The sequence below is a fragment of the Taudactylus pleione genome, unplaced genomic scaffold (assembly GCF_031769625.1).
Source record: "Taudactylus pleione unplaced genomic scaffold, aTauple2 ptg001827l, whole genome shotgun sequence".
In the NCBI taxonomy this organism is placed as follows: domain Eukaryota; kingdom Metazoa; phylum Chordata; class Amphibia; order Anura; family Myobatrachidae; genus Taudactylus; species Taudactylus pleione.
In genome coordinates this window covers 1,230,274-1,244,449 of record NW_028286224.1, presented here as the reverse complement: position 1 = coordinate 1,244,449, position 14,176 = coordinate 1,230,274, and the positions used below count along the sequence as shown (strand labels likewise).

Genomic DNA, 14,176 nt, shown 5'->3' with positions numbered 1-14,176 from the left:
AAATGATAAATTGGAAATCAGCACTGGGATAGACAGTCTAAGCTGGTCACACTATTGTAGAAGACTGGTCATACTCTTGCAGAGAAACCCTGGGCCTGGGATCTCCCTGCCATAATGGGAATCAGATCTAGCCTTTGTCAGCGCACGGAAAAGGTATCACCTTCCCCCAGAGACTACCACTACTGTATCTGGGCTGTAGCGTAGTTAAACTAAGTTTTGCCACACCTAGGGGCTGCCTTGTGGAGAGAGTTCAGGCGTGGGCTATTGAGAAGGCAGACCAGTAAGGCTGCCATTGGAGACAGTCTAAGTGGGACTATGGCAGCCAGAGAGCCCAGTGAAGCTAAGCCAAGCCATTGGGGGCCAGGGGGCCTGAGTCCATACCTGTAGGAGACAGGAAGGACCACAAACCTCTCAGACTGTATGACATAAAAACAGCTAAACTGCAGGCTAAGGAAGCCAGTGTCCATACTTGCAGGAGGCATGGAGGACCACAAGATAAACTTTGTGTGAGAGCAAGGCTGGAGCCTGTGATAGACTCTGCAGGAAGCAGAGAGAGATTTTGGACTTTATTTGCAGACTAGCTGCCCAAAGTTAGTCAGGGGCGAAGAAGTGAGTAAGTGCCCGAATGGGGCTAGGCGTTTGTTATTTTTGTTTGATGCTGACAGTAAAGCACTTTTCTTTTATTTATAACCTGAAATGCTATGTGTGGACCCTGATTCAAGCACCTAACACTACACATCTGAAACTCTATCAAGCTAATTACCCCTGTGTTATCACAGTAATATGTATTGATCGATTATATTCTATTTTAAATCTATCAAAATCGTCCAAAAATCCACCTTTAGTAAATATACCCATAACAGTAAAAAAGAAATCCAAATAAGTGTATTGTAAAGAGACATGCCAGAAGGACATGTTTTTAGGAGGGTGCAAATTTATAGTTTGCAGGGGGGCACCGTACCCCCTAGTACCGGCCTTGAGGACAATCTTCCTATGCTGTGCTTATACTGTAGAACATTGAAATTTTACATTTTAAAAAAGCAATACCATCCTATACCAGTGTTCATCTGGTAAATGTATGCATGTTTTACATGATGGAGATAAATGAGTGCAAAGAGGCATATTTCTCCTTTGCACTGTCCATCACATGTAATCATATTATAGGGCCCTTTTTCATGTAATACTTTCTAATAGTATGTATGAGATTTAACAATGGATACAATTCTAAGTAACTGACCTCTTTACAGTACTTAATAAAACTTACTATGACATAGAAAATACTTTATCTTCATTGTCAATGTCAGTGACTTACATCACTAATTATATATTGTTCCAAACTTTTTCATCATTTTGTTAGCTTAGATAAAGGGGGATTATACACAAGTATATGCCTTACTTATGTTTGCTTTACTATTCCCTGCTAAAATCCTATGTCTCCAATCCAATCTAGTCTTATGCTTGTCAGTATAAATGATGCTGGGAGAAATACAGTTTCTTGGAATTTCAGTGCAAAAGAGCAATAAATAACATGTTACTGTAGGAACAAACATTGCTATGGAAAAAACACATTTGGGAATAATTAGTGTTTACCTATGAAATGATACATTACATTAATTGAGTAAAGTATTTGTTAAAGACACAACTATTTTCTCCCTGAATAGATAAGAGCACCAGTCATAACATACTGTAGGTCACTGGATTTAGATTTTTCTATAGTAACCAACATCTATCAGGGTAAATAGGTACTGGTCATTTTGGTGTGTGCATGTGACCAGAATAAGCAATCAGACTGTTAAAGATCTGTGATTGATCTGTGATGGATTTGTTGGGAGATCTGCCTTGCTCTTCTGCATTTACAGGACAATTAAATTTGGAACGAAAAGTCAGTTTTTGTGATAATTTCGCACTGATGACGTAATTTTCGCTGGTTTTGGTTTTACACCATATTCAATTTCAAAGACTTTTCGCAGGTTCGAAAAGTCTTTGGAAATAAATGGGGATAACTTTTCACCACTGAATAGGCGGTGAAAAAAAGTGCAGAATTGGGGTTTAGGGGTGCAGGCTTAAAAAAAATAGCCTGCATCCCTGGGAATGTAATTTTAAAATAAACTGTGTCAAAAAAAGTTTAAAAAAAAAAAATATTTTAAATTTGGGGTGAAAAAAAAAATGGGAAAAAAGTGTTTAAAAATAGGGAAATAGGTTCAGGGCTATTCTGCAAATATGCGGCAGGTGTATTCTAGAATAGGTTATTAGCGACAGGTGCATATTTGCAGAATTTTTAAATAAAGACTTTAGGGACATAAAAATATGCTAGTACCCATTTTCATGTACCCCAAATTTGATGGGACCACTAAAAAAAATAACCTAAGTGCTCTTCTGCAACACTTTGTCAATGTCGGGAAAAAAACACATGCAGCCACTATTTAAAACCCTGACTTTCATTTGCAGGCTAAAACGGGGGTACCCATAGTGATCCCCCATGTTTTTACAGCTTTAGGGGGTCCTACAATTTATTCCAGGAAAATTTCGTATTTTTTCGCAGGTTCCCGTTTTCGTAGTTTTTATATAGAATACGGAGATCAAGCATGCGCGCGCCCGATACTTTATCCCTGGAAAACCTCCGATGTGGAGCTGGAGTGAAAAGTCCAGCACGGACATTTCGCTCCCATATTGAATACCCCTCTTAGTGCGCCCCCCCTGTACTGATTAGCTCGATCATCAGAAGATTAGATGTTTATGTGACTTTTCGGACCCAATTTTGAGGTGTATTGGACAGAGGTCAGAGAACGTCATGTTTTCATTCTCCATCTTCTGCTCATCCATGTGTACAGTTTATAAGTGGGCATATTTAGACCAGCCTGTAGTTAGATAACAAAAACTGTGACATTATCTGTTAGTGTGATTGATTGCTACAATATTCCAATAGGCTGCATGTTAAGTTCTCTGCATGGGTAATTCCTTCTCCCTACACCATACAGTATTTAGTTTTATTTAATTTTAATAAGACATATGGGCATATATTATCCTGCACAAACAAAAATATGTTTCTGCATATTTATATTTATTAAAATGTTAACAAAATAACCACATAGCTTCTATGGCCATGGCAATATAATATGTAATCCAAAGACTAGAGAGAAAAAGAAAGAAAGAGAACTGCCCCCAATGCAGTCTGGATTTGAATGGTACCACCCCCTTACTTGGCATAGCAGTGGTACCTCCCCAAGGAAAAATGATCAGGCCCCCTGCTAAAGGTAGTGGTAAGCGCTCCCTGTTCCATTGTGGATTCTCCTGCAGCCATCACTTGTGCCCACTCTTGCCGCCAAAGAGCAATGCTTTCTTCCCAAGAGCCAGGATTCAAGAGAAATGTAGCAAAAGGAAAATAACTAGCATACAAATAATCCCATCCCCACTTTAATAAGGTGCACTTTGTCTGAGTGATACAAATTCAAAATGCTAGTTAGCTTGGGGATGTATGCAGCCTCAATGGGATGCATCAACGTTTGACCAGTCAGTTTGATTTAATTTTATTTCACAACACTAACTGATCTATTAGCAAGCCAGTAGACTCTGACCATTTGCCGGTGGTCTCTATCTTACTAATACAGAAAACTCAACAGAAGGTTAAGGAAAAAGGTAGCTGGAACAAAGCCACCATAATAAATGTCTGAAGCCACTTTGGCTGCAGCTGCAATTAGAAAGTGCAAAATGATGGTATCACCTGATGACTTCTGCCCCCTTCATCAGTAAAAACAACTTGTTGGGTCAGTCTATCAGTGCAATTTTAAAAGAAATGCAAATCTGGCCAAAGCAGTCAATATAAAGGTCTTTGACTGCCCTTGAATGTAATGGTCCCAACCAAAGAAAACAAGCACTGCTGTCCTGAGAAAACTCTCCTACTCATGCCAAGCAGGTGTGACCTCAGCAGGTGTAACCTCAGCAGGTGTGACCTCCACAAAATCCTTCCTAGCAAGCCTGGCTAAAATGGCCTGATAATCTGCCAGAAACAGGAGTACAACATGACAATATTAGACCCAGAAGCAAGCACACTGAACATCGCCCAAATACCATGTGACAAGGCATCAGCTAAACCTTTTGTGACATTTAGGATGTGTCTGCCCCTAAATGGAATATTTGCCTAGAAGCACTTGAAAACCAAATGCTGCAGCAGGCCCAACGCATATGAGCAGGAGTACTCTTGTTTATTTATAGCATGGAGCCCTCGCAGGTTATCACACCAGAAACTATGTCTAAGCTCGGGAACCCACAATTTAGCTGCCACTACAATTGGAAAGAGTTCCAAATATAGCATGTTTGCCATAAGGTCCTCCACCTTCCAAGCTACGTATCATGCACCATCAAGATGTTCCCCAAAGCCAACTACATATGCGTAGAGTTGTTTATAATCCAGTGAAATTCCATATCTTGGGCATTCTTATAGTCTATCTGAGAATATGCCAAATTCATTCATTCCCAGTCCTTCCCTTTATCACTAACTGAAAAGCCTAACAGTCATCTCCAAAGCTTTGTGCTTGCATGCCCTGACACACAACTGAGCCCTCACTTACTTTTGTGTACATGTTATAAAGTACATCAGTAAGGTCATTCTTTTCTGCATAATAAAACTCACTGGTGATACAAATGATGTCATCGGGCAAGTAGGTGCACGAGCACTTTGAACCTAATGTGCACAGTACGTGGCTGCCACTGTCACTTAGCATGTGTATTATGTAAATCAATAACCTGTGCGGAGGAGCAGTAAGTCAGTGCCAACGGTGAGTCCCTGGGAAAGAAAAGCTCATAGAGCAAAATTTAAAAAGGTACTGAACCAAATAGGAAGTCTCTGAGCATGGAGATGGCTCTCCGCAGTCACTTGCTCACAGCTTGGCTCACCAACATGATGGTATACGAACTGCACACCAGAGTTCCCTCCAGAACAACACAATGGGTGCAGCCATGTTAAACTCGGTCACCTGACTCTCTTCCTCCACTCAGAGCGCTGCTCCCAGATGATCGTAGCATCCAATCCCTGGGGATGCACCCTTATAAATTCCATTCCCTGACAGGCCCTCATTGCCAGTACAATGTCGCTTCTTGCTGAAGATACAACTCAATACTGAGCTCCCAGGTACTTTGTATCTGAACAGTCCCAGGGCATGATTCACTACTGATTGTTGCGTTCTCCGCATGCATAAAAGTGCGTGTGCGTGAACCGGCCACTATGATCGCAGTGACCATGCAGACCTATCGTAGAGTGATTCACAGGAAGTGCCATTTGTGGGTGGTGACGGGGGGGAGGTGATCGGTGAAACGCAGACATGTCAGTGCGTTTGAATGCCGTTGCATGGGCGAGCATAAATTATCCACTGCAATGACTTACGCAGCTTGAGTGCTCGTAGTGTGCGACAAGGTTAGCAATTCCTAAGTAAGGTGAGAGCTTGTGCAAGTGTGCGTGAGGTTGCGATGGGGTACTCGATGTTATCAATGGTTTTGCAGTCTTGCTAAAGGTTACGGATGTGTGTAAGGTAAAGTGGGTGTCCTTATGTTGTGCTGCGACGGCATAGCGATCGCTATGGATTAGATTACTATCGCAGTGAGACTGTATGCGTAATTGCTTTTGCAGTTGCGATTCGTAATGAACCAGGCCCCCAGTCTGTTATATATCCAGTTCCTATATCTGGTAAGCAAGTCTCCTATACCATCTTGCACACCAGTCGCGTTTTAACACTGAGACTTGTTCTTACAGTCATCATCGGTTCCAGTCGATGCCTCCAGCCATCGGTATCATCCAATGCTTCCAATATTGGACTCATATCAATTAAGTCCTTCAATTCATCAACATCGTTCCCAACCGAACAAGTTCATCACTTCATCAACATTGGACTCATATCAATTAAGTCCTTCAATTCTTCAACATCGATCTCAAACCAATCAAGTTAATCAATTCTTCAACATCGTATTCAAATCCATCAAGATCTTAAATTGATCAACATCGGTCTCAAACCGATCCAGCTCTTCAGTTCAGAATTTTCGGTCACCCTGGCCCTAGTCAACAATCCAGCATCATTGGTCCCAACTCAATTCTGCTCATCTATACAGTATTATCTCCAGTTCTCACTCCTAATAAAGACATTGCATTCCTGTCCTCGCCTTCGGGCCCATCATCCTCCACTTCAGCCTCCCATACCTGTCCAATCCTCAGGTGTTGCAATAAGAGAGGGACATGTGAGGAGTAGAAAAGGCCGAAACCTGTCCCTCTGTATATACTATATACAGAAGGGTACACTTACATCTGGCCTCCTGGCACGTTAAACAGCCCTTCTACTCGCGCCATGCCGCGGCGTGACTCAGTAGCGCTGAGTGTCTTCGTGCATCTTTTCACCTTTAATTGCGTCTTATTCGCACAACGATGCGAATAGATAGCACAAGCAGCTTCTGCTGATTAAAATGATATGCAGCATGCCTATGTACTGTGAGTGAGTGCAGTTGTATCTGCATGCGAAGTGCTACGTTACAGTGTCAGTGCCTGTAACAAAATATTTAGCATGCAGATACACCAGCAGTCACACAGAGAACATAGGCATGCTGCATATCAGTTTAATCAGCAGAAGCTGCTTGTCCTATCTATTTGCATCACAGTGCACAAATAAGACGCAATTAAAGGTAAAAAGTCACACAAAAAGATGCTTAGCGCTACCGAGTGTGGCATGACTTGTAGTGCACAGAGGATAGATGGATGTGGGCACATCAATACGTATATATAATATATATACGTTCCCTGCACAAACAAGCTACGGCACTCCGTGTATTGGATTTTTTCCTAAGGGCACCGGAGTTGATGTACAAATTGAGGAACTGAGGGCCTGATTCAGACCCGCTCGCGAGCGCTGAGCGCTTGCAAGCGGGTCGATGTTGGCCCAGTGCGCAGGCGCACGACGGAGCTGGCTCCGTTGTGCGCATGCGCGAGACCCGGATAGCGAAGGGCAAGCCGTCGCTCTGGGTCTCGTACCGAAGAGGGCGTGCTGTTGATGGTGAGTGACAGCACGCCCCCTTTGGTGGGCGTGCCGGGGGCGTGGCTGCCCAGACAGAGGGGTTCCAATGGGAACGCCTACCGTCTGGGGCCGGCCCCACTGACATCACAAGTGATCACAAGTGATGTCAGTGGGAGTGCTCTCGGCTCTCATAGACCCAAAAGCACTCCAGGGCTTGCGGCAACGAGACCCTACCACAAGGGTCTCGTTGCAAGCCCGATGGTCGCAATGGTCTTGACCATCGCAACCATCTTCCTGGACGCTCGCTATAGCTGTGGGTGGTCACCCTCAGCTATACGAGCAGCCAGGAGGCCGCTCTAAAAATTAAGAAGGACGGCCCTGATTCAGAGCGAGCGCCTCTGAATCAAGGCCTGAGTGCCGGTCCGTGTTTGGAATATATATATATATATGTATATATATGTGTGTATGTATGTGTATGTATATATATATATATATATATATATACATATATATATAAAATATACAAACTCTGCACTCACTTGGTATTCAAACTGCAACTCTTTTGAATACAGTGAATGTTGGTTCCAAAATATTGCAATAATTTGTTAAGCTGGCCACCACTCCACGGTCATTCCCATCTGGCCAGTCCCTACACTGATTCTCAGATAAATGATCTTGGGCTCAAGCGTGCATACATTTTAAACATGAATATGGGTCCTGGCTTAAAGAGACAGGACCACACCCAGGGATATCAGTGAATAAGCACCTGGATATAGCCCAAAAAAAGTTTGTCTAACATTTGAAAAACAGGGTGTCCTAGCAAGTGTGACCACAAATTTATGTAGATGGTGTGGCCACATACCAAGGGCACCCCAGAGGGTTGAGTCCGTGGATTAAGCCTGTCATTTATTTATATATATATCTATATATACACACACAAACATATACACACAATATATATGCTATGGCCTTATCTATTACATATTTTAAAGTACTTAAATATATTTATTGCACTCTCTCCTAGTTCTTCAGGATGTTAATATTGTAACAATATCAGGAGGAATTGTCTTGACGTATGAATATAGTGGTTTTCTCAGTGGTACAGTTGCTAATTCATGTTGGGAGAACAGAACTCTGCGTTGTGTCCTCTTTGTGCATACATGCTGGACACTAGGACCCAGCGTGTGCAGGGAGGTGCGACCTCCAACCTGATGTGCTACTGCACATGTGCAAATTACAACTATTTTCTTTACAGTGTAAAAGTGATACAGTGCTGTGCACATGCACAGCATTAGCTCCTTATGTGAGACAGTTCTTACCTGCATTTACCTCTAGTTACTGCTGTTAACCCCTGCATTACCACTGTGTTCCTGCATTCCCTGTACCTGTTGTTAACCAGGATGCTCAGTTGATTCGTAAAGGCCTGACAGTCACTTTCACATCCGCTGTGCACCTATTGTGACCACAATCCCAATAGGTTATATCAACAGTTCAGACCTCTACAGGGAAATAAGGGCTGAGCATTTGTATAGCAACTAAAATATTTGTTTAATGCACTAAATAACTGCAACTAACATTAGGAATAGTACAAAGCATAACCAAGTAATTTTGCCATGCTCACTGCCATTAGGTCTATGTATCTGCACCCAACCCTGAGCTTGGGTACAGTGACAAATGTCCATTTGATATGCTGCTACTGTAGGTCACAGAATAGCTTCACTTTACATATGCTTACCCCAGGCACCTTAAGTTACTGCCGCTATATAATTCAATGCCATTGGTACTGAAAGAAATTGAATGTTCATGACCGTAGTCCTGCAGCAAAACAATAGGAATTCCCAGTCTTCGTTCCTCCCTTAGTTCCTTCCACAACTGCCACTATTACTCTGTCACCAACTTTTAAATACTCCAGGCTCCCCTGCACTCCCATACCTATTGGGCCTAGTTAGCTTCTATCACAAGATTATCTGCTAACCTGATCAGTGTAGGACAGTGAGCTATATGAGTTTGTATAATAAAATAAACAAATAACCTAGTGGTGTAAGTTCATACCAGACGCCTGGAGGTAAGTTATAATTTGGTGTCCCCCTCACAGCCGCGGACATTGTAATGTAGCGATTCTCATGCAGACAGGCTATAGATAGCAGCTGATGTGGAGCTCTCCACTAGTGTATGGTGGCTTCTCAGGTGCCAGGAATAGATGCCATGCATTGGGCGGCCATGACGGTACACCGGGTACATAGTTACAGCCCTAAGTGTGGTGAATATGTTGTGTACAATGGAGGAGGTGCCCCTTCAGAGCTGGAGCCCGGCGGCAAGTGCCTCCATTGTCTCCCAGAGTTCTGCCTCTGAAATAACCTGATCAGGGCCGTATTCAATTAGCAGCGAAAAGTTGGAATCGGCCAAAAAGTATCGCGGATAACGTCATTTCGCCAGGCAGAAACTTTTCGCCATATTTAATTGCAAACACTTTTCATGTAAGCGAAAACGTAATGCAATGTAATAGGCTAAAAAGATTCGCCTATGAATAGGTGGCGGAAACAAGTGTAGAACTGCGGTTTTGTGGTGCGGAAACCACTGTGCACCCTTGGGACAGCCCCCCAAATGATAACTGTGTAAAAAAAAAAAAATTTGAGGGACACCCCAAAAAATTACTTAGAAAATGGGGGTGAAAAAGTTTGCTTGCACTCATTTTCAAGTACACCAAATTTGGCAGGACTACTTACTTTCACCTAAAAAATATGGTAAATGCTATTCTTCACCACTTGTGCAAAGATGCTAATTTGGAGCAACTGACTGCACTTAAGTACCCAAAATAACTTCAGTAGGGCTAATCGGGCACACCTATATTGATCCCCAATGTTAGTGCATCTTTTGGGGGGTGTCAGACTGATTTCCCCATTTTGACAGCACTTTCCGCCTGTTTAAGTTTCACTGGGTTGCGTTTTCGCATCCTTTAGAATTGAATAGGGCGAATCGCGGGGACGCGCACAAAAGTTTCCGCAGCTAAAATACGTGATGTAGGCGAAAAGTCCGGCAGGCGAAAAAGTATCGCGGGTGCAAAACTAATTGAATACGGGCCATAGTAGGATAACATATTTGATAGCAAGAAGTACCTGACATGTCCACATAACATAATGAAGCCTTTTATAGATTCAGAAATTTGGTACAGTGAATAATTGGCACCTAGACATATCCGTTAGGCTTTATAATTATTACCTGCCTTAGTATAAATAAATACATTACAGGGGTTTTTACATTAGTTATGCTTATTGTATTGTTTTCACTTTCCTAGTAACTTTGACCTTGAAGTGACAACAACTAAACCCAAACCTCAAGAGAACAAAGGAGATTCCGCTCAAGTAACCAGCGAGACTGAAGTCAAATTACGAAGATCCCGCAAAAAAGCTAAAAGAAGCAGCGTGGTGTTTGCCGATGAAAAACCAGCAGTGGAATCTTCTCTGTCAGGGGTGAAGAGAGTGAGTTCTGTTGTAACATTTTCCCATGAGTCACTATAAAAACTTGCAACCTAAAAGTTCATTTTCATGAATAACCATTGTGAAATTAAAAATAAAGGTGATTGATTGTTTATTAACAAAATTAGTTTGATTAAAACATCAAGGGGCAGATTTATTCTAAAATGTGTCCTGCCATGAAAATTAAGAATTCTGCATATCTGAATATTTTATCATCCGCAATAAGGATTCTTTTTTCCGGGGAAAGGAACCAATCTAAATCGCTTGGACATGGGCTACGATAAATGATTACACGATAAGTGATTACATATGCGAACACTTTACATCCAGGCTTGGACCCCGACTGCACTACTGAGCTTGTGCCACTCTTTACCTTGGCCCATCAGACAGGGATGGCACGATTCTTCTCCGCTGGGCTGCTTCATTGAAGGCAACGCGCTAACGCCCACTGGAGATGACATTAGCCCACACATACAAGATCCAAAGAGCTACGCTTCTTGGATCTTGTTTACATGAAATACTATCCCCATAGAAAACTATGGGGAAGGCTGCTGCTGAGAAGCAGGAGATATCTCGGTTATCTTCTTTATCTCCCGCTTACTTACTCATCACATACCTGTGGCAATTCATTCTGCAATTAAACAAGTGGAAACAGCAGTTTGGGATTTACTTTAAGGGCAGAATTGCTTGAAATATAGAGTAAAAAAATAAATAAAAATCCTGCCACCACATGCAGAGTCAGTTCCCCTTTTTCGACATTCTGTTACTGTTCTTTCTTGCTGAGCAGTTGGCACCTGACTTCACAAAGAAATTACAGGATGATATCTCAGGTCACACGTCACCAGTCCCCACCAGGAATGTGTAGGACAAGACACTGACAAATAGCTCCAGGAGACATGACAGCAGATGAAGTACTGTATACTGTGTTGGGGATCAGAACTAACTTTGTAAATAAAAGTCAGTGTCAGTATAACTGTAAAACTATCCAACTAATAAGTTAAATTTTTACGTCATTGGGCCTAATTCAGCAGTGGACACTAATGCGATTTTGCACGGAACACAGTTGCGAAAATATGCTAATGCCTGCCAAAGCACAGCCGGCACAAAGACGCCCACTGCTGCCGCACTCTTGCATAAACATCGGTACCATCTACGCACATGAAGCAGTCACGTAACATCTACGGCAGATCTGACCAGCCGCAAACACTGCAGCTCTCCTCACATACAGAGAGCTCTCATGCTGCAAATATCGCTATGGCTAATTTATGCACGCCGTTCAAATGTTCAGATACGTCTGCGTTTACACCCCCCCCCCCGTTACCTCCCACAAACGCTGACCACATGACACTCACTTTGCAAATGGATCCTCTGTGCATAGGTAATAGCAATGCAAACGCGACGCGTGCGCAGTGTGACTTAAACGCATGCACAATGGCAAATAATTGCTTGAACTGTGTTAACATTGGCACTGCGTCTGCTGCTGAATCAGGCCCTCAGTTTGATTGTTACATCATTGTTCATTAACTTGTTGTTGCCCATAGGAGGGCTGTCATTACAGTCCACCATGAACGTAAATTTGTCCTGTAACAATAAAGTTATGTAAGGGTGGTGGACTGAAAATGGGTGGTCACTGACACTCCTGCATCTCATTAACTTCCTAGGCAACAGAACCCGAAAACATTGCATTTATAATGATTAATCTAATTAGTCTTTTGTGGACTGGTAAAATCCATCTAGTAGTAATTAGTGAACTCTGACTATGACGTTGCTTTATTTATTCCCTTTCATTATAGCACACCATAGGTACATGATAGCAAAAAGTTTAGTGAAAGCTGCAGAAGGGCATGATAGTTACTGGAAGATGAATATATTTTTTTAAGAGTTAGCATTTCTGAATATTTCTGGCACAGAGTAATGGTGCATAGACACGGTACAACGTGAACAACCATAGATATCGTTGATAGATTTCCCTCCAACTTTCTGTAGTGCAGGGCAAATGATTTTGGTTGTACACACTGACATACCTTCCAACAGGGACAGTGCGCGCGCTGAAGGGGGCGTGGCTTCTGGGAAAAGGGGCAGAGTAAATTAAAAATGGGGCGGAGCCTCGCAGCTTCCCCCGTTTACGTCACTTTGGGGGCATGCCCAGCACTCTCCGAGCTGCTGGGCAGCCCCAGGCAGCCCGTACACAAGAGAAAAGATGCCGTGCGCATGCGCACGGCATCTGTTTTCCTCCTGCACGCCCGCTGCTTTGCTATGCAGGGCAGCAGTTTGTGCTTTCCCCAATTTCCCCCCCACCGCGGGACACTGCGGCCCGCGGGAGGGACAGTCCCAGAAAAACGGGACTCGGGACAGTTGGGAGGTATGCACTGATAGATATCTATGATAGATATTGCAGTGAAGCGATCTTTTTTACAGGCAAACCTTTACAAAATCATCCAAGTTGGCCTGCATGCATGAAAGACCATAGATATCGTTATCTTTCATGCAGGAACATGCACCGTTGGTCCATCGTTCACTGCATAAAAATGAACGATATGAACGGTTTATCGTTGAACGATATCGCTATCGTTCAGGAAAATCATCCCATGTGTATGCAGCTTTAAATGGACCCATGGACGGATCTTGCATGCTTTTACTCTGCAAGTGATTCGGAGCAGAGCATACGCAAGCACGGACAATGCCCATTTTAAGAAGTAGCAGACAAACACAGCGGGTGCTATGACTCACACATGGGTGTTTGTCATATCCCTGTGTACGACCCATTTCAGACTTATGCTGGATGGACATGGGTGCATAAAAAAAACATACCCATCTGTACAAGATTTTACACACTTGATAGCTTGCAATGATTAACTATTAAGTTACTAATTTTAAGGCTCATTTCCAAACAGCAAATACATTTCAATTCAGTATACAATACCTAAAGTAAACCAGTCCCCAAAGCTTACTTATGTTGGATCCTCAGGCTAGCCAGTGATCCTCAGGCAATCAGGTGATCCTAAGGCTAGCCAGTGATCCTCAGGCAATCATATGATCCTCAGGTAATCCTCAGGCAATCAGGTGATCCTCACGCTATCCGGGGATCCTTATGCTAGCTTGTGATCATTAGGCTATTTGGCAATCCTCAGGCAGTCTGGTTATCCTCAGGCTAGCTGTAGATCCTCAGGAAATCCAGAGATCCTCAGGCTAACCGGTGATCCTTATTATCTGCAGATGCTTATGGTAGCTGTGATTCCTCAAATGTCCTATGTGTGTTCCCTACTGCTCTCACACGCTGTGTATTGCTGGTGGACAAACTAAATAGAGACCTGTGTAGGATTAAAGACAGTCCAGCTTAAAAATTGGGTACATTTTCTCAAAAAATGCCCATGATGCATAGCAAGATTATGCTTTAGCAGATTTCTCCTTTTTGTTATTTTGTTTATTTTACATACTCAGAAAATGCTGCTGTATTGGGTCTACTTTAACAGTAAGCCCTCAAAAGAAGACAGAGAAGAATGTTGAAAATGTAGACTTAATTATAGGATTTTAGTGCATAACTTTGCATAATATATGTATGGAAAGACACATAGAACATTTCTCTGATTAGCAGAAGTGGATATTTATATCGGATTGGTGTTTGTACTGGATGCAAGTGATGCAAATATTCCAATGTAATGCTTGCCCTTAAGCCAACACACCGTTTATCATTTTGAAATCCATTTT

The 14,176-nt window shown here is 42.6% G+C and overlaps 1 protein-coding gene across 1 annotated transcript in view; it reads left to right on the top strand.

Moving 5' to 3' along the window:
* The window catches only part of DOCK2 (dedicator of cytokinesis 2), a 966,148-nt gene that overhangs the window by 892,942 nt on the left and 59,030 nt on the right, over nucleotides 1-14,176 (top strand). Inside the window, exon 49 of the mRNA XM_088465050.1 lies at nucleotides 10,288-10,471. Within this exon, the coding sequence (XP_088321176.1) occupies nucleotides 10,288-10,471 (184 nt within the window). The remainder of the gene's footprint in view (nucleotides 1-10,287; nucleotides 10,472-14,176) is intronic.